Here is a 26,774-nt window from a genome sequence, read left to right as displayed (position 1 = left end):
GTGAGAATAAGATGGGAAGAACAGATTTATTGTTGTGAGGGTAGTAATGGAGAGACTGAGAGAAAACAGCGGGGGGGGGGGGGGGGTGATAATGGAAAGAAAAATAGTAAGAGAGAGAGACAGACAGAGAGACTTAGTGATAGAAGTTGAGCCAGAAGGAAGATCTAATGCTAATCATGTTATATCTCCTGTGTATATATATATACTACCAAAATATGACCTTTTTGAACGTATAATTTTCTCTATATATATAAATACTTCCAAACAAACATGATTTCTAATGAAATCCTGATATTTTTAATGAACTTTATAATAATTTCTCAAGATTTTTTCTGTAAACTGTTTTTAACATTTTCTTATTATTATCAAAGAATATATATATGTATTGTAATTTTTTGTGCCTAATATTTTAATGAACTTTTTAATATTTTCCCAAGATTTTGCCTTGTAAACTGTTTTTAACATGTTCTTATTATTATCAAAGAATGTATATATATATATATACATTCTTTGATAATAATATTTTGTGACAACCAGTACCTAACACAACAAAGCTTTTACATGTTACTTTTGACAATCTTTTTCTAAAAAAGTGAAACCGGTCAAGTGAATAAATATCTTTTAAAATTGCATTTTCAAACATTCTTTCATATATAATTCCACTCGTGCGGTACCTTACAACTTCACTTTGTTATATATATATGTATATATATATATTACCTTACACGAAAAATAAAACTAATTTTTCCTCCTCTCACAACTATTCTCACATTTACTCCCTCTCCTCACCCTTGGCTCTATGAGCCTCTCCCTCTTTCTTACTCTGTGTGTGTTTGTGTGTGCAGCTTTCTTTTATTCATTGCCTGCTGCCAAGCCAAGTATGTGCACTCATCCTGCACCTCCTATGTTAACTCTCTCTGTAGCTCTTTTGTTCTCTCTCTCCCTATAGTGTAAAACATGAGAGGAGAAAGCAACCAACATTTATATCAGCCATCATTAAACAGAGATACTCTAAAATGGTAATGAAGTCTAATTAATTAAGCATAGTAAACAATGCTTATAATTAAATATATTGTGTGTCATATGCAAGAGGTTTCCATTCTCTTTCATTTCATCATTTCTGTTTTGTTCAAAAGGTCAAAGGTCAGCTTCAAGACATCCATATTCAAGAAGTTAACCAATCTGAACTTCGAGAGCAGGGGGCAAAACTAAAGGATTAGATATTTAGTCCAAAACCCTACAGAATGGACATTCCACCATCCTTAAATCATTCAAAATAGTACACATAGAAAGTTGTATAAAATAAAGAAATTGATAAAATACCAGGAGTTATTGTCGTGTAACTTTTAGAAGAGAGCAACTTGTTGATTTCATATTGGATACTTCGCAACCATTTGTACAAATTGTCCTGGAAATTAATGAAGAATTACATTAGAACTACAAACTGGAAAAGTTTATACACATATTCTGTAAAAGTACACATCTATGTGTGTGTGTAGATATATATATATATCATATATATATGTTTTTGTGACACCCACAATAGCGAGGCCACCAAGTAATCCCAACCTGTTCCAAAAATCAGAGCGATGCAGTCTACCATTTCAAGAAAGGAAAGACATATTGGGTAACGTAGTCTTATTACACTGTCTGAAAAAGAAAAACCCATGACACTCTACTTCATAAAGGCTGACCTGGGATTAGACAGCACCCCTACAGATTGAAGTCAAAAATGAAATCAAAATCCCGAAAGCAACATTTGGAGTGAGATGATAATTTCAGAAGCCAACTAAAATAATTTAATTAGCATTTGAGAGGCTTCATTTTATTTGATATTTCATCTAAAAGATGAAATTATAAGCAAAAAATGATATTGTACAGATAGAATTCACAGATATAGAGAATCAATTCGGTTGTAAAGAATGAGATAAGAAAATGGTACAAAGCTTCAAAGTCATTTTGAAATATGCATTAAAGAGCAGTGAAGAATTAAACCTTCTGGTGTCAACCTTTTCATACATCCTGCAGCCATCTCTCATTCTATGGTAAAAACTTCCTGTTTTAACATTTTAGCATTTAAACTGGCCATACCCAGCACAAACATTCTGTTTTACATTCAAACTGGTCAGATCCAGCCTCTCACACCCATCCTACAATGTCTTTCTAGAAATAAAACATTGTTAGTTGAAAACAAGAGGAATAGATTTGATAAAGTAATCTGAATGCTAAAAGTGATCTAAGTGAAAACCTTCCATTGAGATTTCTTGTTAATTTATGTTCTAAACACCAGCTTATTAATGATAAAGATATTTAATTGAATTTCAAAATTAATTGAAATAAAGTCAATATACAGGCAGAGGCATGGCTGTGTGGTTAAGAAGCTCATTTTGCAACCATGTGATTTTAAGTTCAATCCACCTGCAGAGCACCTTGTTCAAGTGTCTTCTACTATAGCCCAGACCGACGAATGCTTTGGGATTGGGAGTGAATTTAGTAGGCAGAAACAGTGTGAAAGTCCATCGTGTGTGTATGTCTGTCCATCTTTCTGTTTGTGCCCTCTGCCACTGGTTGAGATCCAGTATTTTGATTTGTTTACATTCCTATAAGTTTGCAGTTCAGCAAAAGGGGCCAATAGGAAAAGTATCAAATTTCAAAAAATAAAACCTGACCAAACCCTTCGAGGCATGGTCACAGACCAATGACTGAAACATGTAAAAAGGTAAAACATTTACAGAAATACTTACAAAAAGTACCAAGGAATACAGGCGACCAGCATCCAAAACTTCATGATTTATTATACTGTCTCTGTTATCAGCAGCACATTCACCACGGACAAAAGCATACAGTTTTTTAACCAGGTAACTGCAAAGAATTTACAGCAATTTTATGAACTATGTATATTAACTGGTTTTATATTTTACCATAGCTATCATTTTTAGCCAGTTGGAATGAATGAATAAACCATTACAGAAATAGACTAAGTAATTAAAGACAAGACAATATTATTTCAACTTTGAAGTTTGAAAGGCACCATTAAGTATGTAATTAGCTGTTTAACCCTTTCGCATTCAAACCGGCCATATCTGGCCAAAATATTTAACCTGTTTTATATTGAAACTGACCAGATCTCACCTCTCACCTCAGCCCTACCATGTCGTTCTAAAACTAAAAAATGACATCACTGAAATCTCTAAACTACAAGATAATGCATGATTAATTCAAACCATTTTAAATAACCAAACATCACATTTGACAGAGTAATCTGAACACTAAAGGGTTAAACACTTTAAATTTGTAAAATATGAGCCAATTAATGGTTACCCAATAACAAAAATAGTAATGATGTTACCTCCATTTGATTGGATGGAGTTAATTATGGCAAAAGTAACAATTCATTGGAACATGTAAATATCAAATAGCAATATACAGTATATTTTTAATTAATAATAAAAATACAGAACTTACCTGAAAATTATGCTTTATATATTCGATTAATTATTATAATAAATATCATTGGAAAGATATTCCCAAAGTTGTGAAAAATTACTATTGAAAAGTTGGTACATATGATTGTGCCATTCATATATATATATATATATATACACAAACATATATACATACACATCAGTAAATACATTGACAAAAGTGGTATATATAAAAAAGTGATATATATGTGTCTTATATATTTTCCTAATCATATGGTTTTGGGATTAGTCCCATTGCAAAGAACCTCAGCCAAGTGTCTTCTACTATAGCTCCAGGTTAACCAAAGCCTTGTGAGTGAATTTGATAGATGGAAACTGAAAGAAACCCATTACACACATGCGTGTGCATGTATGTTTGTGTGTGTTCATGTGTGCTTGTATTTCCTTTGTCTACACATATAAACAATGGCTTTGCTACTGGTGTTTGCTTGCAGTCCATTGTGAGAGCATGTCCAGGCTTTGAGATCTTTGAAAGCAAAAAGCTCGACCATAGTGTCATTTGTTTCCAGTTCTTCACACAAACATGTCTGGGCTGTTTATTGTTTGGTAGACTGGGAGATTACTTCCTGCCTTGGACACAAGTGGGGGTTATATCAGGTAGATTAGCCATAGAAAACTCAGCTCCACATGTTCATATCTGACCCATGCAAGCATAGAAAATCATCCTCTTTTAACATGTGTCCTCCATGTTGCTATGGGTTGGACAGTTTGACAGGATCTGGTCAGCTGAAGTGCTGCCCAGACTCCGTTTGTTTGTTTTGGCATGGTTTCTACAGCTGGATGCCCTTCCTAATGCCAACCACTTAACAGAGTGTGGACTGGGTGCCTTTAACATGGCACCAGCACCCATGAACTTACAAAACTAGGATCTCTCTGCTGAGAGAGTAATGTAGAAAATATGCCTGTATGCTTGGTGTGTCTTCTCAAGCACAGCAAACTGCCAGAAGTCTCGTAGACATTAAAATGATGATGGAAAGAGTTGAACATTCTTGAACTAAACTCCATAATAGAATACACGAGATGAATGATGATACTGAACTCACAATTGTGCCACTCTGTGGCCACCTAACCAGATCGAAATAGCAACAAAATCACAATGTATTTCTTTAAAATGAAACACATTGAACAATGTAGTTTCAATACACAAAAAGACTGGAAGATCTTTGATTACAGCTGTGCTCAATCGAGGCTGACCCAGGGCTAACAAAACGGTATAGTGACAATGCAACAAAATGGATTAAAGAAAAGAAGGATAAGAATTGAAATAACAAAAATGCAGGAATACTTACACAAGAAGGTTGAACTTGTCGACATTTGACTGGAGGTGGATACAAATGTAATCGCTACAAAGAACAAAACATTAAAAATTAAGAAAAGCTGCATCATGTTCAGGAAGAAGTGCAGTTTACAACATATGCAACATGTATATGCATACATGCACATGTAGAAATAATACAAAAGTGATCAACTTACCTCAATAACCTTTCACCCATTATCTCATCACTGAGCCAGGGATTGTTGTACATAGCACGGAATTTACTACCCAGATACTTGAGTACACTTGACTGACTAAGAAGATCTTCATTGGAAAGTTGACGTAACATAAATATAATACAGCTGAAATAAGATATTAATGATAATAATAAAAATAATAAAAGGTGACAATAATGATGATAAAGGCTCAGTGACTGAGAGGTAAAGCCACTGGAGACCAAAGTGTTGAAACATTCATACAATTAATGCTCCAGAATGAGGAGCAACTTCCAGACATTGTTATCTTTCATCTTCGCTTCAGAGTGTTTGGTAGAATTTGAAAGGTAATATCAAGTGTTACTTGATAAGGATTGCAATGTGAAACAGGGCGTGACTTTTAGAGGACCCCTGCAACTTTTTGTTTTGAGGCTCCATCCCTTCAATCAAAACTCATAATCTACACACCTTTAATTCCTAATTATATTTTACTTTATTCTATCTGCAGTTCAATATTTCACATTATCCTAAAGAACATCTTTAAAGTACAAGTTAAATTTATTTAGGTCTCTTACAAATTTCAATAAGTAAAACTTCCAGATATAAATAAAAGAGCACTTTTATAATCCAGGCAACTTTCAAAGACAAACATGGCACACTTTTCACTTAGCAAAATCATCAATCAGTTCAGAATAATCAAGATGAAAGTTTGTGTTCAATAGATCATCAACATCATCATCATCGTTTAACGTCCGCTTTCCATGCTAGCATGGGTTGGACGATTTTGACTGAGGGCTGGCGAACCAGGCTCCAATCTTGATTTGGATGCCCTTCCTAATGCCACTGGCACGTAAAAGATATCGACAATCCACAAAGTCTTTCCTGTACCATAGTAAACTGCAGGTATGATTTAATCAACTTCAATTTGGAGAAACTGCACTCTCCACATACAGCACTCACAGGCTTTGAAAGGATAATTCACAAAGTCACTAACACACTAGGGAAAATCTCCACAAGGCCAGATTTCTGAATATAATCGACCACATCACGGACTTTCTTACACTCAGGTGATAGAAAATGTGAAAGTGAACGAAGCTCTTCTGCTAGCTCTGTCTTCTCAATATCTGCCTTGACAACATCATCCTCATCGGTACGTACTGTTAGTTCAGTGTTCCAATAGCTTCTGATTTTCTCAGTGTTTCAGTGAAGGAATGTTGTAAAGGAACGCAAAGATGTCATTGTGCTTGCTCAGAATGTCAAAGCTTTCACCAAGGGAGACAAGAGCAACGTCAATTGCGTGAACAAAGAAATGCACTTTGAAATTTTGCAAAGCATCAACAAGAGGTTTATCTTCACTTTCATATCCAAAGTAGTGTGGTACACTATGTTTCCTTTCACTTGACATCTCTGACAGTATCTCCAGTTGTTCACATAATTCGGTTGCGACATTGACTACTGATGAGAAAAACATGTCGTCTTCTCGATAGCTGCGCAGCAGAGACTGTGTGGATGAGATAAGCTCCTGGGCAACGTCAATTTGCATGTTTTCATGCTGAAGTAGCTTGCTGACCTTGTTGATGTCAATTAGCAGATCATACCATTTACCAAACACAGAAGGAAGCGAAAGGAAGCAATTTCTGCAACTAATGCATTCGCTTCTTAGTAAGCTTTGGGTTCTTTGCCTCTTGAAGCATTACAAATGCTTATCAATGTGCTGTGGATGTCCTTAGTTTTGAATCGAAGGGTTTTTATGCTTCCAATTTTACTTTCCCGGCAAGTGTCTGATGGAGCAGAATTCCTTCAAAGCGTTCCATCTAAAAGTTGATGCTGCAAAAAATGAATATACGTACTGAAGTAACCAAAGAAATAGACAGCCAGCACTGATGAGCTTGTTGCATCGCACATAAGGTTTAGACTGTGATTCATACAAGGTAAAGAGAACACTCATGGATTCTTCTTCTGAAGAATCTGCTTGAATGCCACAATGTTTTCCCTTCATATTACTGCCATTATCATAACTTTGGCCTCTACAATCCATCAGATCCAACCCCAATAAAGCGAGCTTCTCCAAGTGTGATTCAAAACATCTGGCTCTATTTGTGTCAGCAACTTTCAAAAATCCAACAAAGAACTCTTTGATTTTGGTTTTGTCTCTTTGAAGTTCGAAGAAACGGATGATCACGGTCATTTGCTCCTGATGGCTGATGGCGTGCAATCGAGTACAATGCTGTAATTTTTAGCAGCCTTCACCCAATTGGTCATTTCTTTCAAAATGTAGTCAGAAATGAGCGAGGTCAATTTGACTCCCAAATAATGAGCCACTGTTTCTGCATTTTGAATATGTCGCAGGGGGTTCTGCCAAAATGGGATCAAACTTTGCAAGCAATTGCACTTTGCCTAAAAGATTTTCATTACGATGAACATTGAGCCTATCGGAAACAATACGAAAGGTCATATTCCTCTCTACTAAAAACAGAACTGCCAAGATTCGTTCTAACACTACGCGGTAATGAGCTCTCCTTTTCCACTAAAGCAATCGCCTGTTTGTCAAGAGTTGAGGCTGTTTTAAGGTGAAATTCAAGTTCCTTCCATTTAATCATGTGCTGTCTATGGTCCATTGATTTCTCGTGTTCTTCTAAGGACTTGCTCAAATATTCCCAACTGCTGAATCCTTCAGATGTTAGTCTCATTTTACTGTGACCAAACAGCTTGCATCAGAAACAACCACATCATGCTGAATTGAATATACAAGCCACATTCGAACCATCTTTTTGCCATTTGGCAGCATCTTAGAATAGAAGTCAGGATTGAATCTGCAGTTTTCTTTTGATTTAGAAAATTTGTACCTTTTTACTTGAACAGCTCCAAGTTTCCTAATGTGAATACGCATGCCATCAGATATAGTTTCTAGCCAAGATGCAGGGTTAGTAGTGATAGTGATTGCTTCTTGTTGCACAACCATATTTTCAGCAATAGGTAAATAGGATTGTTGACAGTATGCATCATATAAGTCCTTTGCATTTCCCTTCGCTGCTAAAAATTTAGTAACCTGCTGTGAAATTTCATCGCATCCATGCATTTGTTGTTGTTTGGTGTTTCCATCATTATTTGCTTGCCCGTCTTCTCCGGGCTGTGGTGCATTGCTATTCGATGATAGTAATATCACTGATGTATATGGTAGCATGAAATGATCCATAATTCCAGCCATACGCTTCCTGTCATTTACCAGTTTCTCTCATTTTTTGCACTTTTGTGCACCAGATTCATGCTTTCAGAACAACATCACTTGAGATCTGAAACACAAGGTGCTCAGTAAAAATTGCATAAAATTAATGCAATATTTACAAATGTTACATACACACATAATACTTAGCTCCTTATCAACAAGTACAAATATGTATGTTGGCCTACATGTATTTGGTTATGACAAATAAAAACAGGTGACACACATACAAGTGTAATGTGTGGATGTAAGTATAGCTACAGAACATGCAGTGAAATATAAATTTTTAAAATGCAATGCATGTATTAAACTTATTTCTGTCCATTGCTTCATTTAGTGAGACATTTCGTTTATGGAGCTTTTTTTTCAAATGTCATTTCAAATAATTTATTTTCCAGACAGTCACCATGGATGCTTACATTTTGCTACCAAAGAATCCTGTCACCCTATTTCAGTGGTTTTAATAAAAGGAGCTGTTCATCAAAAATTTAAACTTTGGGCACAATTCGGTTGCATCAACAAAACTGAGTTTCCGTTTTCAATTTATGTAATAAGGACCAGAGTATGCAAAGCCTATTTAGGTAGGGACGTTTGTGATACAATGTAATATTTTTACAAGAACTTTTGCAGGTACAATGTATTATCAACATTTTATTTCTTGAAATTTTCAGTTAAAATAGTCCAACATCTTAATCCAGTAAATAGATGATTTATCTACGTACTTTGATCTTAACATGGGGCCCCTCAACTGTAAGGGTTGCAAGGGCTTAGCAATTGTCATGATGTGAATGTTTTTCCCTAGAGAAGCAGACTACGGAGCACTGCCTTATCTGCCCTCTTCCACCCAATCCCTTCAGCCACCCCACCAAAAATACTTTCAATAAAATGCAAAGGATTGTGTAAAGGAATGGGAAACTTATGTTACCATACAACTTCAAAGAATCAAAATAAGAATACTAAATAATACACTCAACAATATTGAATGATTAACAGAGAATTAATGATATTAGTTTGTTTGCTCCTTCATAGATTTTTATGTCTGTTTTTTTATGCTAACATGGACTGGATGAATACATATTAAGGAATTGTTTTGATATCAACTTACCTGAGATCATCCTTTCCTATTTCTAACGTTTAACTATTTTCCAAGTAATGAATTTTCTATTCATTCCACTGTCCCCAAACATGCAGAGTTGCAAAAAATTTGCTAGCAGGGGATGTCAACAAATGTCACTAGTTTTTGCTCAATGCATTTCACGGGAGAACATGGAATGTAAATGCACATACTTAACATATATGATATGTACACATGTTTATGTATATGAATGTGTATATGTATAAGGGTGTAAAGATTTCTTTACCTTTTGTAAAAAGAATTTTTTTCATTGCCTTTGAGAAGTTCATCATAAATATAATTATCACTGACATCCAGCAAACCCTGAATGAAAAAGTAAAAACTAATTAAAATCAAATTAACTGAAGAGAGACAAACATTTCAAACCATTGTTTCTTGTGGCTTTCATGAAATTCTCCAAACTAATTGCATAAATCTTTCAGAAAATGCTGGAAATATTTTAATGTATGAAAGCATGCTTTATGTTTGTAATAATAATTGTTTCTAATTTAGGTACAACTAGCAGTAATTTGGGGGTTAAGGAAGAAAGCTCACAAATGACAATGACATCAGCTCCAGTTAATTGATTGGTTCTTTATTAGTTGATGAGAGTAGGATTTGAATCCAGAATGCAAAGCAAGAAGAAATGCTGCAAGACACTTACTTCTGGAATAGGATTGAAATGTAGTCTTGCTGCAAAAATATTACTGAAGATACAATCCAAATAATTTTGTCAAGTGAAGACCCAACAACTTTGTCCCTAATTAACTTCAAAACTGCTGACTTTCTCCACTAGAAAAGGCATAATTTCAATATGGTTTCTGAACAATAATCAATATTCAACAAATCTTCACCTGTTAATGCACTGTTTGGTTTCTTTAGGAATTATTCTACAGTACAACTACCACTCATCCCACAATAAGCCAACAGAATCAGGTTTATATATTTGGTGGGGTCAGTTTTCCAAACGGACACTGCAACACCATTTCTATTTTACATTTGCTTTTTTATTTCCAGTTATAGGACAATGGTCAAACTGAGGCAGCAATCTCGAGAGAATAATCAAATTCATCAACCAACACCCACTGCCCCAAAACTTATTTATCAATCAGTGGAGGGAACCTGTGGAAGAGGCAGAGGACATGGGATGAGTTGGTGAAGTATGATTGTCAAACGTTGAGCCTCACAAGAGACTGAGACCTTTGGTGATGTGCCGTTCTTGAAAAGACCCATGAAGCTAGGTGAAATTGTAACTGTGGCCAATGTCGGTGTAATGTAAGAGGTACATAAAAAGTACCCTTCGAATGTTGGGCCTCATGGAGGCAATGACAAGTGACCAAGATGTTTGGTGATAGGCTGTGCTTGACAAGATGCATCAAAAGCCAAGTGAAATTGTAGTCATGGCCAATGGTGGCACCACGTAACTGGCCCCCGTGCTGTTGGAAAGTGAAAAGTACCCTGGCATTAGGAAGGGCATCCAGCTGAGGGAAACCATGCCAAGTTGGATTTGAACCTGACACAGCCCTCAGCTTACTAGTGTCAGTCAAACCATCTAACCCATGCCAACATGAAAAGCAGATGATGATGATGATAGACAATAAGCGCAGTGAACCTGATCTAGGTTTAAAATCAAAAGGTAATCAAATACCACTACGTGTTTTATCTGATGCTCAACTGATTCCACTATCCACCCATCTTGCAATATTTCTTACCATAATATGCCATCATTTAATCTCACATTAATTTTATAGGTCTCTGTTTCAATTTAACCCTTTTTATATCAACCCACCTAAGATTGCTACTGGTTTTATGGTATAACCTTTCTGTTTCAAACGGATCGAATTTGAAACCTTTCACTAAGACTAAATTAAAATTCTTCCAACAAAAATTCATGTTCTAAACACCAGCTTTGAATGACAAAGAAATTTTACCGAGATTTTTCATGATTTTCAAAATTAACTGAAATAAAGGCAGCATATTTCAACAGAAATATGGTAAGAGATCTATCAGTTTATAACATTGAATAGCTATGATGACACACCACTGAGCAGACCTGGTGTTGTCTATTACGTAGTAAAATTGATTACACTTACTTTCAGCAAATACATAACTGGCACAATGTAATAAACTTTAGAAAATTGGAATGAAACTTGGACACAACCATTGCTGAGATAGTGAAAAGTCAATTCCTGAAAAGGAAAAGATAAAACAGTGATTAGCAGATTCCACGTTAACAATTTGAGAAATTACATGGCTTAATAATGTCACAGGTTTTGAGTTTAATAATACTCCACACCAAGCTATATCAAAAGAAATAATTTGCACCAACAAAACCAAATGATAACTAAATTCCTCATCAAGTAAAGTTAGTGGGCTTTTTTTTTTGTTTTGACCTTTCAGTGAGTGGGGAAAGTAGTGTTCATGGTATTGGTAGGATTAAGGTATCCTCCAATGAGAGACTTAGTCCAAATGCTATCAACAGAGTGGTGACAGCCAAAGGTGCCAAGTGGTGGCATTAAAAATCAAGTAATGAATTAAGTCTACCACCCAAGTAGAACATGGCAGGATTTGAACTCAGAATGCAATGGGTTGGATACAAATACTGCATGACATCTGGTCTAATACTTGAATGTTTCCACAAGTCTATCACACTGGACTGGCGATACATTATTTAACAACCCTGGAAGATGAAAAGGTGAAGTTGACCTCAGCAACATTTGAACACAGAACACAATGAACTGGAATAAATACAGTATTTTTATTTTTTTTATTTTATTTTATTTAGTTTCAGCTCACAAGCTGTGGCCAAGCTGGGGCACTGCCATTTGGTGTTGCTACATGATTTTACTTCACGAATGCTTTTTAGCAAATGCCATCTGGTGCATGAGAGAGTTCGATGCAGCTGCCCTCATCTGCACCTCCTGCCGTGAAGTTGGTTCATCTGGGACACCTGACAAGAAGAGATTCAGTTTCATTTTAAAGACATCTGCACCCACCCCATGCAGGTCTCTTAGGTTCTTCGGGGGGATATTGAAGAGCTGTGGGCCTCGGAAGCCCAGGCTATCACAGTATCTTGTCCTACATCTTGATGGCAAATTTGGAGTCCTAGGCACCACGCTGTGGTGCCCAGTTCTGGCATTTGTGTAACTCTCGATGCCAAAATTTGGGACAAGTCCTTCTAGGATCTTCCAGATGTATATTATGGCATATCTTTCTCGCCTACGCTCTAAGGAATAGAGCCTCAATCTCTTGAATCTTTCCCAATAGCTTATATGCTGCACAGAGGCTATCTTCTTCGTGTAACTTTGTTGGATCACCTCAAGTTCTGTGATTAACTTGACACCGGATGGTGACCATAGCTGAGAGTAATAGTCAAAGTGGCTTAGGACAAGTGTCCTCCAGAGGACCATCATGGTTTCCTGGTCTCTTGTTCTAAAGGTTCTAAGAATCCATCCGGTCAGCGGCCTACATTTCATTGCTAATTTAGCAACATCCACATGAAAGGTTGCATCATCATTCATGTAAATACCCAGGTCTCACACTGATTGTGCCTCTGGGATTGCAATCCCTCCAGGTCCAGTGTATTTATTGGGTATTGCATTTAGTTTTGCATGCTGATAGTATAAAGCTTGAAACTTTTCAGCATTGAACTGCATGCTATTCTTTTCAGCCCACTTGTATATTTTGTCCAGCTCACATTGCAGGTGCTTAGTGTCTTCAGGGTTCTGTATTGCCTGTGAAACTTTTGTATCATCTGCATAACTTGTGATCGTGGCTCTCTGCGTGGCTGAGGGCATGTCTGAGAGGGCCATTATGAACAGTAGTGGTCCCAGAACAGTGCCTTGCGGAACACCGCTCACTATGTGCGTGTTAATGGAAGTTGGCTACTATCACCTGACTTCTATCCTTCAGAAAGTCATGAAGCCATTCTCCCAGTTTTCCAACGCAGTTTGTGACATATCATTCCATGATCGACTTTATCAAAGGCCTTTGCAAAGTCGAGATACATGACTTCTACATGTGAGTGGTTGAGCAGTCGTTTCAGCACCTGGTCATAGTGTTGTAGGAGCTGAGTTAAGCAGCTTCTTCCTGGTCGGAAACCATGTTGGGTGTCAGGCAGCAAGTCATTTTCTTCAAGGAAGGTGATTAGTTTCCTTCTGACTATTCGTTCCACGACCTTGCTGATGTGTGAGGTCAGAGAGATAGGTCTGTAGTTCTTGGCCTCCGCTCTGCTACCTCCTTTATGAATAGGGCATATTTTACCTTCCTTCAGTTTTCTTGGAAGTTTGCCAGTTGCAAGGAAGCTCTGAAAGAGGAACTGCAGTGGTCTTGCTAAGACTCTCTTACATACTTTTAGAAGGATTGCTGGGAATCCATCGGGGCCAGTAGCTGAGTTTGTTTTCATTTCATCAATAGCCTTTATTACATCGTCTTCCTTTATATTGATGTAATCAATCATCGCTGCCTCTGATTTTATATCTGCAGTGGTAAAGAAGTCAGTTGGATTGCTGACTTGAAAATGCCCTAGGGGTGGAGTGAAAATACCCTTGAATTGCTCATTTAGTATTTCACTTACCCTCGTTGGATTTCCTGTGAGTGTGCCATCCTTTTCAATGAGTGGCCCTATCCTACAGTGAACTGTAGCTGTTTCTTTGGCATACCTGTAGAAAGCTCTGGGGTTAGATTTTATGTTGTATATAGCCCAGGCTTCTTTGTCTGCTCCATCTTTTTCATGGGAGAGTTGCAGACATTTTTCAATTTCCAAAAGTTTTATTTTCAGGCGGGACTTTTCACTGCTTTCAATTTGTTTGTTTAGGCGATTTGAAACTTTTGTACGCCGTCTCATTAGAATTTTCCTCTCTCTAGGGATTTTGCTCTTGTGTACAGTGGCCTTTCTCTCTGGGACACATTTGTAGCATATGGCTTGCATTACAGACATGAATTGTTGAAGTTTCATGTCGATGTCTGGCGAGGATAGACATTCAGGCCAGTTTTGTTTGAGGATCTCTTTCTCAATTTGTTTCCAGTTTGCCTTATGGAAGTTCAAGCTGGAAAGATTCTGAGAGTTTCTTGTAGGCTGCATGTCCATGCTTTCCTTTGGCCCGTACATGGTCAGCTCTACCATGTTGTGATCCGAGAGTAGTGTCGGCATCACTTTCACATTATGGACGAGATCCATATTATTTGTGAAGCAGAGATCCAGTATGTTACCTGCCCTGGTTGGTTGGAGTATTACTTGCTCCATGTACAGAATGTTGATGAGGTTCAGGAGGGACCTTGCCTGTCCTCGTTCACATCGTGTCATTCCTGGGAGAGAAAGGCCCTCGGGCCATCTGACATTGGGTAGATTGAAGTCTCCCATAAGAAGTACACTTATGTGTTGTTCTAATGTGACTAGAACTTCTTCTATTTTTATAAGGCAGTCTTCAAACTTGCCTACATGGCTTGGGGCATCTGGAGGGTGATATTTAGCACATATAACTACACCAAGTTGCCTTATATGTACAATTAGTATGTCACACACCGAGTTTGAGTATGACAGAAGGATCTGGGGTGTGAGGTCCTCACGGATGTACATAGCAACTCCTCCATGACTCCTTTCTTTTCTGTCGGTCCGTAGTACAACATACTGTGGTATGTGTATTTCCGCATCCTGCTATGTCCGGTTTCAGGTGTGTTTCCGTAAGTGCTATGCATAAGGCTTGATTGCATGCAACAAAGTCTCTCAAGAACAGGATTTTTGTCCTATTACTGAGTGTTAGCAGTCCTCTGATGTTCAGTAGGAGCATCGAGGTGAGGTGTATACTGTTGCCGGCGGTGTCCACCTTGGGTCTATTTGCTGTGGCGGTCTTGTGTATTGTGGATAGTCCCATCTGCGAGTTTGAGTTTGATGGAGCCAGGTTAGCTGCTGTACAATCTTTTGTGCCATGCACAAAAAAGATTCTTGTTCAGCAGCTGCCCTTTCAATAACATGTTGGCGGTTTGTAGCACGCACCACATCTGCGTACCTCCGTTTTGGGCCAGGTGGTGTGTGGTCCATTCCTTTTACTTTTGGTAGTTGGTTTCTGACAGTAATACATTTTGTCATTTCCTAACACTCAATTGGCTGCTTGGGTGTGTATCATTATTAAAAAAAAAAAGAAATCAGTTTCTATATTCAAACATTTGGTAGGTGTTAAGAGACAGAGGTATCTGTGAGAAACATATGTGAAGATATACAAATGATGCTAGTCACACATACAACATCAAGATCTACCAACAAAGTAATTTATGCAAATACACCATATCTAATTAGAAAATGTAATAGCAGGTATGACTGTGCATGCTTCCTAACCATGAGGTTTCGGGTCCAGTTGCATTGTTTGGAATCTTGGACAAGTGTCTTCTAGTATATTCTCAGGTCAACCAAAGCCTTCTGAGTGGATTTGGATTTGGTAGACAGAAAGAAACTTGTTGTAAACGTGTTGGGAGGTGGGGGAGGGGCACCGATGCCCAGACATCATATGATAGTTGTAAATGAACATCATCACCTTAAAAGCAAGGTTGTTTGTTTCCAGTCTTCCATGAAAAAAAAGTCTAGCCCAGAGGGAGAAAAATTGCCTTGCTTACGAACAGGTAAGGGTTGGCAACAGGAAGGGCATCCAGCCTCAACAAATTCTGTTTGACCCATGCAATCATGGAAGATAAATGATGATAATGATGACATTCACACACATATTATATGCATGTGGGTGTGTGTGTGTCCTTGTCTTGAAGTAATAGATAGCTTCCATTACCTAGGCAACCAAATCAGCAGCGAAAGGGGTTGCTCTTGGAGCATAGATGCTAGAATAAGAATAGGCTGGGCAAAGTTCAGAGAGCTGCTACATTTGTTGGCAACAAAGGGCCTCTCCTTCAGAGTGAAAGCCAGATTGCATGATGCCTGTGTACGAACAACCATGCTACATGGCAGTGGAACATGGGCTGTAACTGCAGAGGACATGCGAAGGTTTGAAAGAAATGATGCTAGTATGTTTTGTTGGATGTGCAATGTCAGTGTGCATGCATGACAAAGTGTGTCTCAAGAGATAAATTGGGTACAAGAAGCATCAGATGTTGCATGCAAGAAAGAAGATTGCACTAGTTTGGCCATGTGATGCATATGGATGAAGACAGCTGCATAAAGAAGTGACAACCTCTAACTGGGGAAGGGACTTGTGAAAGAGGTAGACCCAGGAAGATATGGGATGAGGTGGTAAAATATGATCTTTGAATGTTGAGTCTCACAGAAGCAATAACAAGTGACCAAAGACTTTTGGTGATTTGCTGTGCTTGAGAAGACACATCAAGCTTAGTTGTGACCGGGCCAATAACACATAGAAAGCACCAGTCAAACCGTCTAACCCATACCAGCATGGAAAACAGATGCTAATTGAAGTTGATGATGATCAACACAGTATCCTTCATGTCCAGTCTGTCATATGAGGAAATAATACTTTGCTAGGAAACAGTTGAGGGCATCAGTTATAGAAAATCTGCCTCAACAAATTGTCCAACTCATACAAGTGTGGAAAAGTGGACATCAAGACAATGATGGTGATGATAACGTTAGGGCTAATGAATGAATAACTTTACTTACATTACTTCCAAGAGATGGTGTTAGCTAAAACCAAATGCTGCTCTCCTCTTCAACAACAGAACATTGAATTTGTTAAAATAAATTATATATAGCTAAAAATCATTAATTCTTGAGTAGTACAGGAGAATATTTCGATAATAAGGAACAGACTTATTTTAAAAGCAGAAAATTTCAATGGCAGACTCCAGTTATTGCTTCTTTTAACATGACCAATATTTTATGTGTGTGTTTGTTTAATGCCTGGTTTTCTGTTAACCTGGCTTGGACAGGAAATTGATTTTTGAGCAGAATTTTATAGCATGAAGCTCTTCCTGTCATGAACTTTCATTTGGGTTTTCAGATAAAGGATTTTCCACAAGTCTTCAAATGTTCAAAGCAACAAAGAATGTCAACACCAGCAGTGCTTTACTTATCTGGTGACAGTTAAAACATATATATATATATATATATATATATATATATATATATATGCACAAGGACTTAGAAATTTGGGGTTTGGTGCCTAGGTAGATATTTAGCCTACCAGGGTGGGTTGGGTTCTAAGCTGTAGCGAAAGCAATTAACCAAGAGATGGAGAATTAATAGAAAAGCCTGTGGTATGTTGTTCATTGAGTTTGTGATAAACATTGGCACCAACTTTCTGCTATCAATATTTCCAAAGAGTGCAGGTCCTACACAAACCGTCATCATCATGGGGGCCTAATAGCTATAATGCCAAATTCACTCAGAAGGCCTAGGTTGGCCCAGTAGAAGACACTTTCTCATAGTGTTGTGCAGAGAAGCTGAATACCAAACCACATGCTTCTATGTCAACTTCTAAAATGCATGGCAATATGCACAGATGCTTTTTCTATTTTACAACTTAATGTTCATTTCCTGACCAACCATTTAGGGTAGAAAACCTTGATGATATTTCCCTTTGTTTAAAGACTGAGTGATGATAACCAGGTAATGTAATTGTCTTCAGAATATAATATGGTAGCTATGAAAATGTTACCAGTAAATTGGAATACCAGTATGTTAATGACTCACTCACCACTTACTAAACAAAATCAAAATATTGTCATACCCTTGAAAAGCCATTTGGTTTCTGACATCTTATTTTCAAAGCATATTCAGTGAAAAGCTCTCCGCCTTTCTTCAATGATGGTTGTTTTATGCATAAAGGCTATAAAGGAATGAGATGAATACAAATTCTGTTATGTTTTAATATAATACCAGTGATACTCAATTAATTTCAGTTAATCCTTATTTGATAAAGAAGTACCTAAAAAGAACAGAAATGTTAGAGTATTCAAACAATGAGCTGACAACAGATATAAAATCAGAAAACTGTTAGCCTTAGTCGTGCTGGTATTTGTCACAACTGAGTTGGAAACTAGTGCACAACCTCACCAGTTGTAAGAAACACTTTCTAATACGATAGATTATCATTACCAGTAGCTGTCCTTATTTCATTTCCTCTCCCTTGTCTTTCGTGGACTCTTTTTTATTTACACATTTTTATACTTTTCTGAACATCTGAATATTCCAATATTCAGTAACTTGGTCTCCTATCCGGGAAAATATTACTTATTTTACTGGCCAGGTAAGGACAGTTGATAGATAGTGAAGGAATCTGGGACTTGTAGCTAATGCTGTAGAGATAGATGAAGATGATCATAAGAACCTTTAAGAGGTACCAAACAGCTTCCTTCAGTTAGTAATGTATGTTAGAGCAAAGAGAAATGTTTCATGTGACAGAACAGAGTCATCAAGAAGTGATTCTCCTAAGAGATATTACAATATGTGAGGTAAATGTGACAGAGTAGTGGAAAGACTTGTATCACAATAAAACAAGGAAATTTGTTTAATAATAACTAGCAGGACCCAGGGAGGGAAATTCCACAGTATAAGCCAGCACATTTGAAAACATAATGTTAGTATATTAAACACAAACAAGGAGTTTCAAAACTGCTTTTAAATATAATTGAAATGAATTTCGAATGTATTGCTTATTTACTTTGTAATACATTTGACAGATATGATGTGCTTTAGAGTTTAAGGAAATAAAAAAATGAATTAGAAAGGTAAAACATTATATATATATATATATAGATTAAATGTTTATTATTTACAATCTTAATTACATATTTACAGAGTAAATAAATACAAACTATATTTCATATAGTTATATGTACATATGAAAGAGTATGAGCTCACTTACTGACAAGACTATATAAACTGTATGTGACACACACACATAAACAGAAATACAAAACATGAACCAATTCAAATATTTATTATGAAAAAGGCAGAGTCTGTGATCACATAAAACACTTTACAGACTGTGTGAACTGAATGCAATATGAATGGCATAAATCTACCCGAGATTAATAAAATTCTAGATTTACCCTCGCAACATAAAATCACCCACTACACTCTCAGAGTGGTTGGCATTAGGAAGGGCATCCAGCTGTAGAAACACTGCCAGATCTGACTGGCCTGGTGCAGCCTTCGGGCTTGCCAGACCCCAGTTGAACCGTCCAACCCATGTAGCATGGAAAGCGGACGTTAAACGATGATGATGATGATGATGAACACTTGTATATCTATTATATATTTTTCTATTTGCATCAGTAGGTGCACCAACCTACTGACATGTCTGTCTCAGTAACAATCATATCAACTTTCCCTTCAGTCAATGAAGGTATTTGTCTACTTTCATAATACTGATAAGCATTTAAACCTAACAGCAAAAATAATACAGTGATGTCCAAGCATGGCCACAGGTTTTAGTCTGGAACACAGCTATTTACGAAGGTCATTTCCACAGCTATTTGCTAAGGTCATTTCACTTTAATTTCACTATCGCTTGATATATCTTGTAAAGCATGAATTTATAAATCTTCACGACACTCTTTCACTATGTTTAACATTTCAATTGTACCTGCAATTTTAACACATGAATGCAGAATAATATACACCTCCTTCTCCCCTCGCTCTTTCTAATAATAGACATTCCTCTCCCTCACTTTTTTCTAATAAAAACCACATTCTCTTATAATGTAGACCTTCCTGCTCTCTCTTTCATATTTTCCCTTTCTATTTTTTTCACTGATTCAGCTATTCTCATTTTGTTTCTTTGTTGGTCTCCCTTCCTCCTCTTTCTCTCCATATATATATATATATACACACAGGAACAAGCAAAATAATAACAATAATAATCCTTTCTACTGTAGGCACAAGGCCTGAAATTTGAGGGGAGGGGCTATCAACCCCAGTACATAACTGGTAATTATTTCATCAACACTGAAAGGATGACCATGGCAGAATTTGAACTCAGAATGTAAAGACGGACAAACTGCCACTAAGCATATTGCCTGGCATGCTAACAATTCTGCCAGCTCGCTGCCTTAAAGACACTGATGCCAATGATGAGGAGGTGCTAGTTGTAAACAATGCTCAGGTACACCACAGGTTGTCAGAAACGGATAAAAGAAATCGAGGACAGACAACAGATACTGGTGTCATGTAACTGGTACCTGTATCGGTGGCACGTAAATGCACCTATTACACTCTCAGAGTGGTTGGTGTAAGGAAGGGCATCCAGTCGTAGAAACCATGTCAAGCAGACTGGAGTCTGGTGCAGCCCCTCAGCTTACCAGCTCTGGTCAACCAATCCAACCCATGCCAGCATGGACAATGGATGCTAAATGAAGATGATGACAACAGCCATAAAGCCAAGTTAAGAAAGACAGCAATGAAGGCTTTACACAGATGCATAGTAAACAGAAAAAAACAGAAAAGGGAAGTGTACAAGAAATATGAAGAGGCATGGGTACATCGGTACATCAGGAGTAGCGTTAGCACTTTCAGGATGTATGGTATTATAGATCGTGTTCACATAAAACACATTGAAAACATAATGAGGTAAGGACAGAAGAAACAAACAGTTTTAGATGAAGTACATTTAACACAGCAAATAAGAGGATTGCACAGTACTTACATGATTTTTTCGTACTTCAACAATTAAACGCACAACTTTTTCAATCCCATTAATTATGAAATATCCACCAGCTTCCTGTAAATGAAAAATAAATTTTTTTTCTTGAAGTAAACTGCATTTTTCTATAAGGGTAATATAAAGGGCACATTTTAATTTTCCTTATCAAGAAGAAGGTGACTGATGACCAAGATATGTGGCGTATTGCTGCACTCAAGAAGACCTGCCCACCGCAACAGAACTGATATCCTAATACCAAGGTAACAGGTAAAATGAATTGGAGATGGTGCCAAGTTAAGTGGAGGAAGTTCTGAAAGTGTAGTTGCTAGGATAAGAATGGGCTAGGCAAAGTTCAGGGAGCTTCTACGTTTGTAAGGGCCGCGCTCTCATAGTAAAAGGTAGATTGCATGATGCCTGTGTACATACAGCTATGTTACATGGCAGTGAAACAAAGGCTTTTAACTACAGAAGACTTGTAAAGGCTTGAAAGAAATGAAGCCAGCATGTTCTGCTGGACGGCTAATGTCAGTGTGCATGCACATGGCAGAGTGTAAATGGTTTAAGACAAAACCTGGGTGTAAGAGGCATCAGATGTGTGCAGGAGTGAAGACTGCACTGGTTTGGTCAGGTGATGCATATGGATGAGGACAGCTTCATGAAGAAGTACCAAGCTCTAATTGTGGAGGGAACCTATGGAAGGGGTAGACCCAGGAAGACATGGGACAAGCGGTGAGAAAGGATCTTTAGAAGCTGGGCCACACTGAGGAAATGACAAGGGAGTGGAAGATGTCGCAATTTGCTGTACTTGATAAGACAGATCAAGCTAAGGAAAACTGCTGTCCTTCATTTATATAAGTTTGTCATTTTAGATGTCGGGATGTTGGTGCCACTTGAAAAGCTCATGTGCCACTACTGCATAAAAGCACCCAGCACACTCTGTTAAGTGGTAGGCATTAAGAAAGGCATTCAGTCATAGAAACCATGCCACAACAGACAACGAACTCCATGTCAAACCGTCCAACACATACCAGCATGGAAAGCGGACATTAAAAATGATGGTACACTCTGTAGAGTGCTTGGTGTTAGGAAGGGCATCCAGCTGAAGAAACTATGCCAAAACAGACTAAGGAACCTGGTGCAGCCCTTGGCCTTACCAGTTCCAACTCATTGCAGCATGGAAAACAAATGTTAAATGACGATAATGATGATGTACAAATCTAAGGTGTGAGACATTTTGGCACAGCTGTTTTGGCATCACCTATTTGGTGCCATTCACTTATTTGACTTCCACTGTTTTACTGTTTCCCTCTCCTTTTGTTTATACATGTGAGCCTTATTGCTTTTTTATGTGGATGAGAAGAGGGCAAGTGTTTATGTTGTGTTCATTTAATAAACTGTGATAACTTGCTCTCTCACTCTTTCTACCTGTATGCATAGATCTGTGTCTTTGCCTCTGGTACCAGAAAGCACAGTCACCATAATTGGCCAAACGTCCAGTCAGCTGTGCTAAATCATCAGAACCCAAACAGTTGTGTCCATTTGTCTCATTCCATCAACACTTTCTCATTTTGCAGATGCAAACCATCCACAAGACATGTCTATACCAGTGAAACCATTTCTTTCGCACATAATGTCTAATCATTTTAATATCCAAATGATCTCTTTGTTTCCTTCTGCTCAACCTTTCACTAGACATCTAATATTATACATTCGACTCTTTACCCTCCAGCTTCATTTAACCAAATTAGTCTATAATATTTTTCTTGTGTCGTTACTTTTATGGCCTAGAAATTTTTTGAAACTTATTCTCACATCTTTGAGATTTAGCCTAATACGCACACACAATAGGCTTCTTTTAGTTTCCATCTATTAAATCCACTCACAACAGGCTCGGGTCTATAGTGGAAGACACTTGCCCAAAGTGCTACGCAGAGGGCTGAACCTGAAACCATGTGGTTGGGAAGTGAACTGTTTAACTACACAGCCACATAAAGACTGTAGCTCAGCACAAGCTAGAGTTGGTCCCTCGCTACCCACAACAGCCTTACAGATACAGTTAAATAGAAGTAACACACAAAATTAAATATCTTTGCCAGAGACATAACACAGAACCAAACTACAAAACATGAAAATGATATTCTTTTAAAATGTTCCCATACCTCTGCTTCTTCTCCTTTCTGAACAAGTTCAGTTGGTGTTAAATTCTTTAAGTTACAAATATTAGACTGCAACAAAAAATAGATATTTTATTAGATACAAAGTTTTAAAATTAGTAACAGAAACAGGAAGTTGTGACATTTGTATTTTTCTCAAAGTAAATTAAATCTTCCCCATCAATTAAGTCTACTAATTACAAATTAAGTCTACTACTACGTCAGTTAACTCATTCAATTTTTTAAATCCTGTGGTGTGGGTGAATTTTCAGAAAATTTGCTTAAAACACAGTATCCCATATTCAAAAGCAAACTGACAAATGCTTGTCTTTTTCTCAAACATCAATGGTTGTCAAAGACCATCATCATCCTCATTTAACATCCATTGTCCATGCAGTCATAGGTTGAATGGTTTGATTGGGTTGGCATGCTGCAAGGCTGCACCAGGATCCAGTCTGATTTTGCATGGTTTATACGGCTGGATGCCCTTCCTAATACCAACCACTCTGAGAGTGTAATAGGTGCTTTTATGTGCCACAACTGCAATTTTGCTCGGCTTGATGGGTCTTCTTCTCAAGCACGAAATAATGCCAAAGGTCTTAGTCATTGCCTCCGTGAGGCCCACGTTTGAAAGGTGCTCGGCCGCTTTGCCTACATTTTGGAATGCTTTTGAAGTTGTTCCACACTTCCCATACAGTAGGTGAAATATTTATTGGTTTCTGTCCCAAGATAATCTTAAACTGAAGGCCCAACACTAATAGCAGCCAAAAAAATAAATGAATAAAAATCATCAGGCCTAGCTTTAGCTAGTGTCCATTCTGGTCAATCTTGGTCAACAAAATCATTTATAACAGGAGATTTGTTATTTTCAAGTTAATTACATGCATCAAATTATCCGCAGAGACATCATCTGCATTAACAGAGGTATCATTATCCCTCTGCAACTCATTTCTGTTACTACACTCAGCACTGCCATACTCATACACAGCCTCAATATCCACATGACTTAAACATGTCTTGTGCTTCTCATCTGAATCAGTATCAGAATTATAACAACAACAACAACAACACAAATCAACATCATTTCCACTATCCAGACAATCATCGTTACTTTCTGACTCGTCTGACATATCAAACATTTAGTCTACATTGGAGAAAGCCTGCGTTTTGCGAACAGAAAGACGTGAACCACTGACACTGCCATGCTTGATCTATAAAAATACCATTTTAAATATATGTTGTCAGGGGATTCCGCAGGAATGCATATGGTGGGGGTCCCTTTAGTGATGCTTCAGTACACCAACATTTAAGTGATCAGCCAATAAGTGAATGCCTTACATTGAGCTTTGCAAAACCCATCAAAATAATGTTCTGCTTTTAAAAGAGAGAACAATATTTTGTTTCAGCATCTAGAGAATGTGAATGGATGAGAAATGCCAAGTGAACAGGAGAAGAAGCTGGTAATAGAGGGCTGATAATGTAGAGGTAAAGGTAAGTACAAGAAGACTTGTAAAAATGGTAATTAGATTGGATTCTAAAGGTATGGCAAAGTACTGTGCTTCGGGTCTATTCAACCAAAAGCAGTATTTAAATACAAGGAGAATGAAAGTATCAGCAAGGATGAGGAGCGAGGTGGGGACATAAATATATACAATTTACAAACCTCTCCTACCCATTATGGTGACAAAGAGGTAAATCAGGGAAACGAAATACAGGAATATCACATACTTTTACCATAACTGGAACGTCTCCTAAATGTTTAGGAATAGCTTCTTGTTTGACTCCATCGATGGACCAGCCAAGTGTGACAATTAATGGACCCGTATAAGAGATTCTTCTTTGACGACACTTTATTGAAAAAAGAGAAAATATTATTCAAATTAAACACACATTATATCTAATCATCATCTTACTTTTCCATGCTTGCATGGGTAAGATGGAATTTGTTGAGGCAGATTGTCTATGGCCATTATAAGCCCTTCCTGTTGCTAACCTTCATCTGTTTCCAAGTAACATTTCCCCAAGTCCCGACATGTTTGCGCAGAATATTGGAAATGACGGACACACTTATTTACAACTATCATGTGATAATAGCACAAAAACACAAACATACACACATTCATATATATATGGATTTTTATAATTTTATTATGGGTAAGAATTGAAACAATTGTATGTAATTTGTATTTAATATTTATTATAAGAATATAATATAATACGTTGATAAATTTTAATTTTTGAATTGACTGCAAAGCATTTTGTCCAATGTTCTAATAGTTCTGCCAATCTGCTGCCACTAATAATAATTTCTCACAGAGGTACATGACATCATATTTTAGGGAAGTGGCCAGTCCATATTATATCAAATCCAGTATTTGACTGCTATTTTATTTTATTGATCCAGAAGGAATGAAAGCCAAAATTGATTTTGATGGGATTGGATCTGAGACATTTTGTCTCTGCAACAGATTCTGTCAATTCATTATTACAACAACAACAACTTTTTCTAATTATGGCACAGGGTACACAACCAGAAGAAATGCTGTTGAGCGCTTCGTTCGATGTGCAAACAATTCTGGCAGCTTAATGATAATAGGTGTTTCGAATTTCAGCACAAGAACACAAGTTTTAGAAGGAGGTAGGGGTTAGTCGATTGCATCAACCCTAATATATGACTGGTACCTTATTTTATTAACTCTGAAAGGATGAAAGGCAAAGTCAACTTGAGAGGAATTTTAACTCAGAACATACAGAGTGACGAAATGCTGCCAAGCATTTCTGATTCTGCCAGCTCAGGCATAATGCCTGAAATTCTCAGAGAGGGGCCACTGAATTACAATGACCCCAATGCTCAAATGTTACTTATTTCGTCAACCCCAAATGGGTGAAAAGCAAAGTTGACCTTAGCAGAATTTGAACACAGAACATAAAACTGAAAGAAATGCTACTCAGCATTTTGTTCTTTGTGATAATGATTCTGCAAGCTCAGCACTGCTGCTAGTAGTAGTAGTAGTAGTAGTAGTAGTAGTAGTAGTAGTAACAACAACAACTTACTTCTGCTGGATAAAGCATCTGTGTTGCTCCAGACACATTTGATTTAGAAACTGTGGGATTACCAATAAAGATATCCTAGAAAAATAAAATTAGGAAATTCAAAATAAAAATAAAATAACAGCATCATCATTGTTTTCACCATCATCATTTTACACCTGGCTTTACCTACTTGCATGTGTTAGATGTGTTTTTCTCTAGCACAAAATCTCATCGTTTGTGATCTCTTTGCCATTTCCTTTATGCAGTTCAATCTCCTGAAATTAGCTGTTACCATTCCTTCTTGTGTCATCCTGGATGTTCTGTAGGTTCCTCCCATCTAGATTGCTTGGAACTTCTTTAACCACTGCTAATCATCCATATGCTTTTCCATTTCAGTCTTCAGTTTTTCACAAGTTCCATTAATGGTCCCTCATTCATCCACCCAAACATTACTTACACATCTGGTGGATTATGCTTGCTTCATTTTTTCCCCAGCTTTTGTAAACCCTCCACGTTCAATGCCTATGTTTTTCTGCCATGCCACACAGCACTTTAAACACAAGTATCAAACACTCTGCCTTTTATTCAGAGAATCCTTTTGTTGCCAGCAGAAGTAACAATTCCTCAGATGATACTACAACATATTTAGAACTACACCTTCCTCCATTGTTAATCTGTTTGCTTACATGATAG

The 26,774-nt window shown here is 37.3% G+C and overlaps 1 protein-coding gene across 2 annotated transcripts in view; it reads right to left on the bottom strand.

Annotated features, from left to right (window-relative positions):
- LOC115215839 (DNA-directed RNA polymerase I subunit RPA2) overlaps nt 1-26,774 on the bottom strand; it is a 75,020-nt gene that overhangs the window by 39,648 nt on the left and 8,598 nt on the right. For both annotated transcript variants that reach the window (XM_036506171.1, XM_029785169.2), the window contains exons 4-14: nt 26,103-26,177; nt 24,777-24,896; nt 23,055-23,120; nt 20,899-20,973; nt 17,980-18,078; nt 11,386-11,481; nt 9,540-9,616; nt 4,959-5,102; nt 4,775-4,828; nt 2,745-2,862; nt 1,324-1,408 (exon numbers count right to left, since the gene is read on the bottom strand). In XM_036506171.1, coding sequence (XP_036362064.1) covers nt 1,324-1,408; nt 2,745-2,862; nt 4,775-4,828; nt 4,959-5,102; nt 9,540-9,616; nt 11,386-11,481; nt 17,980-18,078; nt 20,899-20,973; nt 23,055-23,120; nt 24,777-24,896; nt 26,103-26,177 — 1,009 coding nt within the window. The remainder of the gene's footprint in view (nt 1-1,323; nt 1,409-2,744; nt 2,863-4,774; nt 4,829-4,958; nt 5,103-9,539; nt 9,617-11,385; nt 11,482-17,979; nt 18,079-20,898; nt 20,974-23,054; nt 23,121-24,776; nt 24,897-26,102; nt 26,178-26,774) is intronic.

Source organism: Octopus sinensis, linkage group LG9 (genome assembly GCF_006345805.1).
Source record: "Octopus sinensis linkage group LG9, ASM634580v1, whole genome shotgun sequence".
NCBI classification, from domain to species: domain Eukaryota; kingdom Metazoa; phylum Mollusca; class Cephalopoda; order Octopoda; family Octopodidae; genus Octopus; species Octopus sinensis.
The sequence above is the reverse complement of the archived record's forward strand: the minus strand, read 5'-3'. Positions and strand labels throughout refer to the sequence as shown.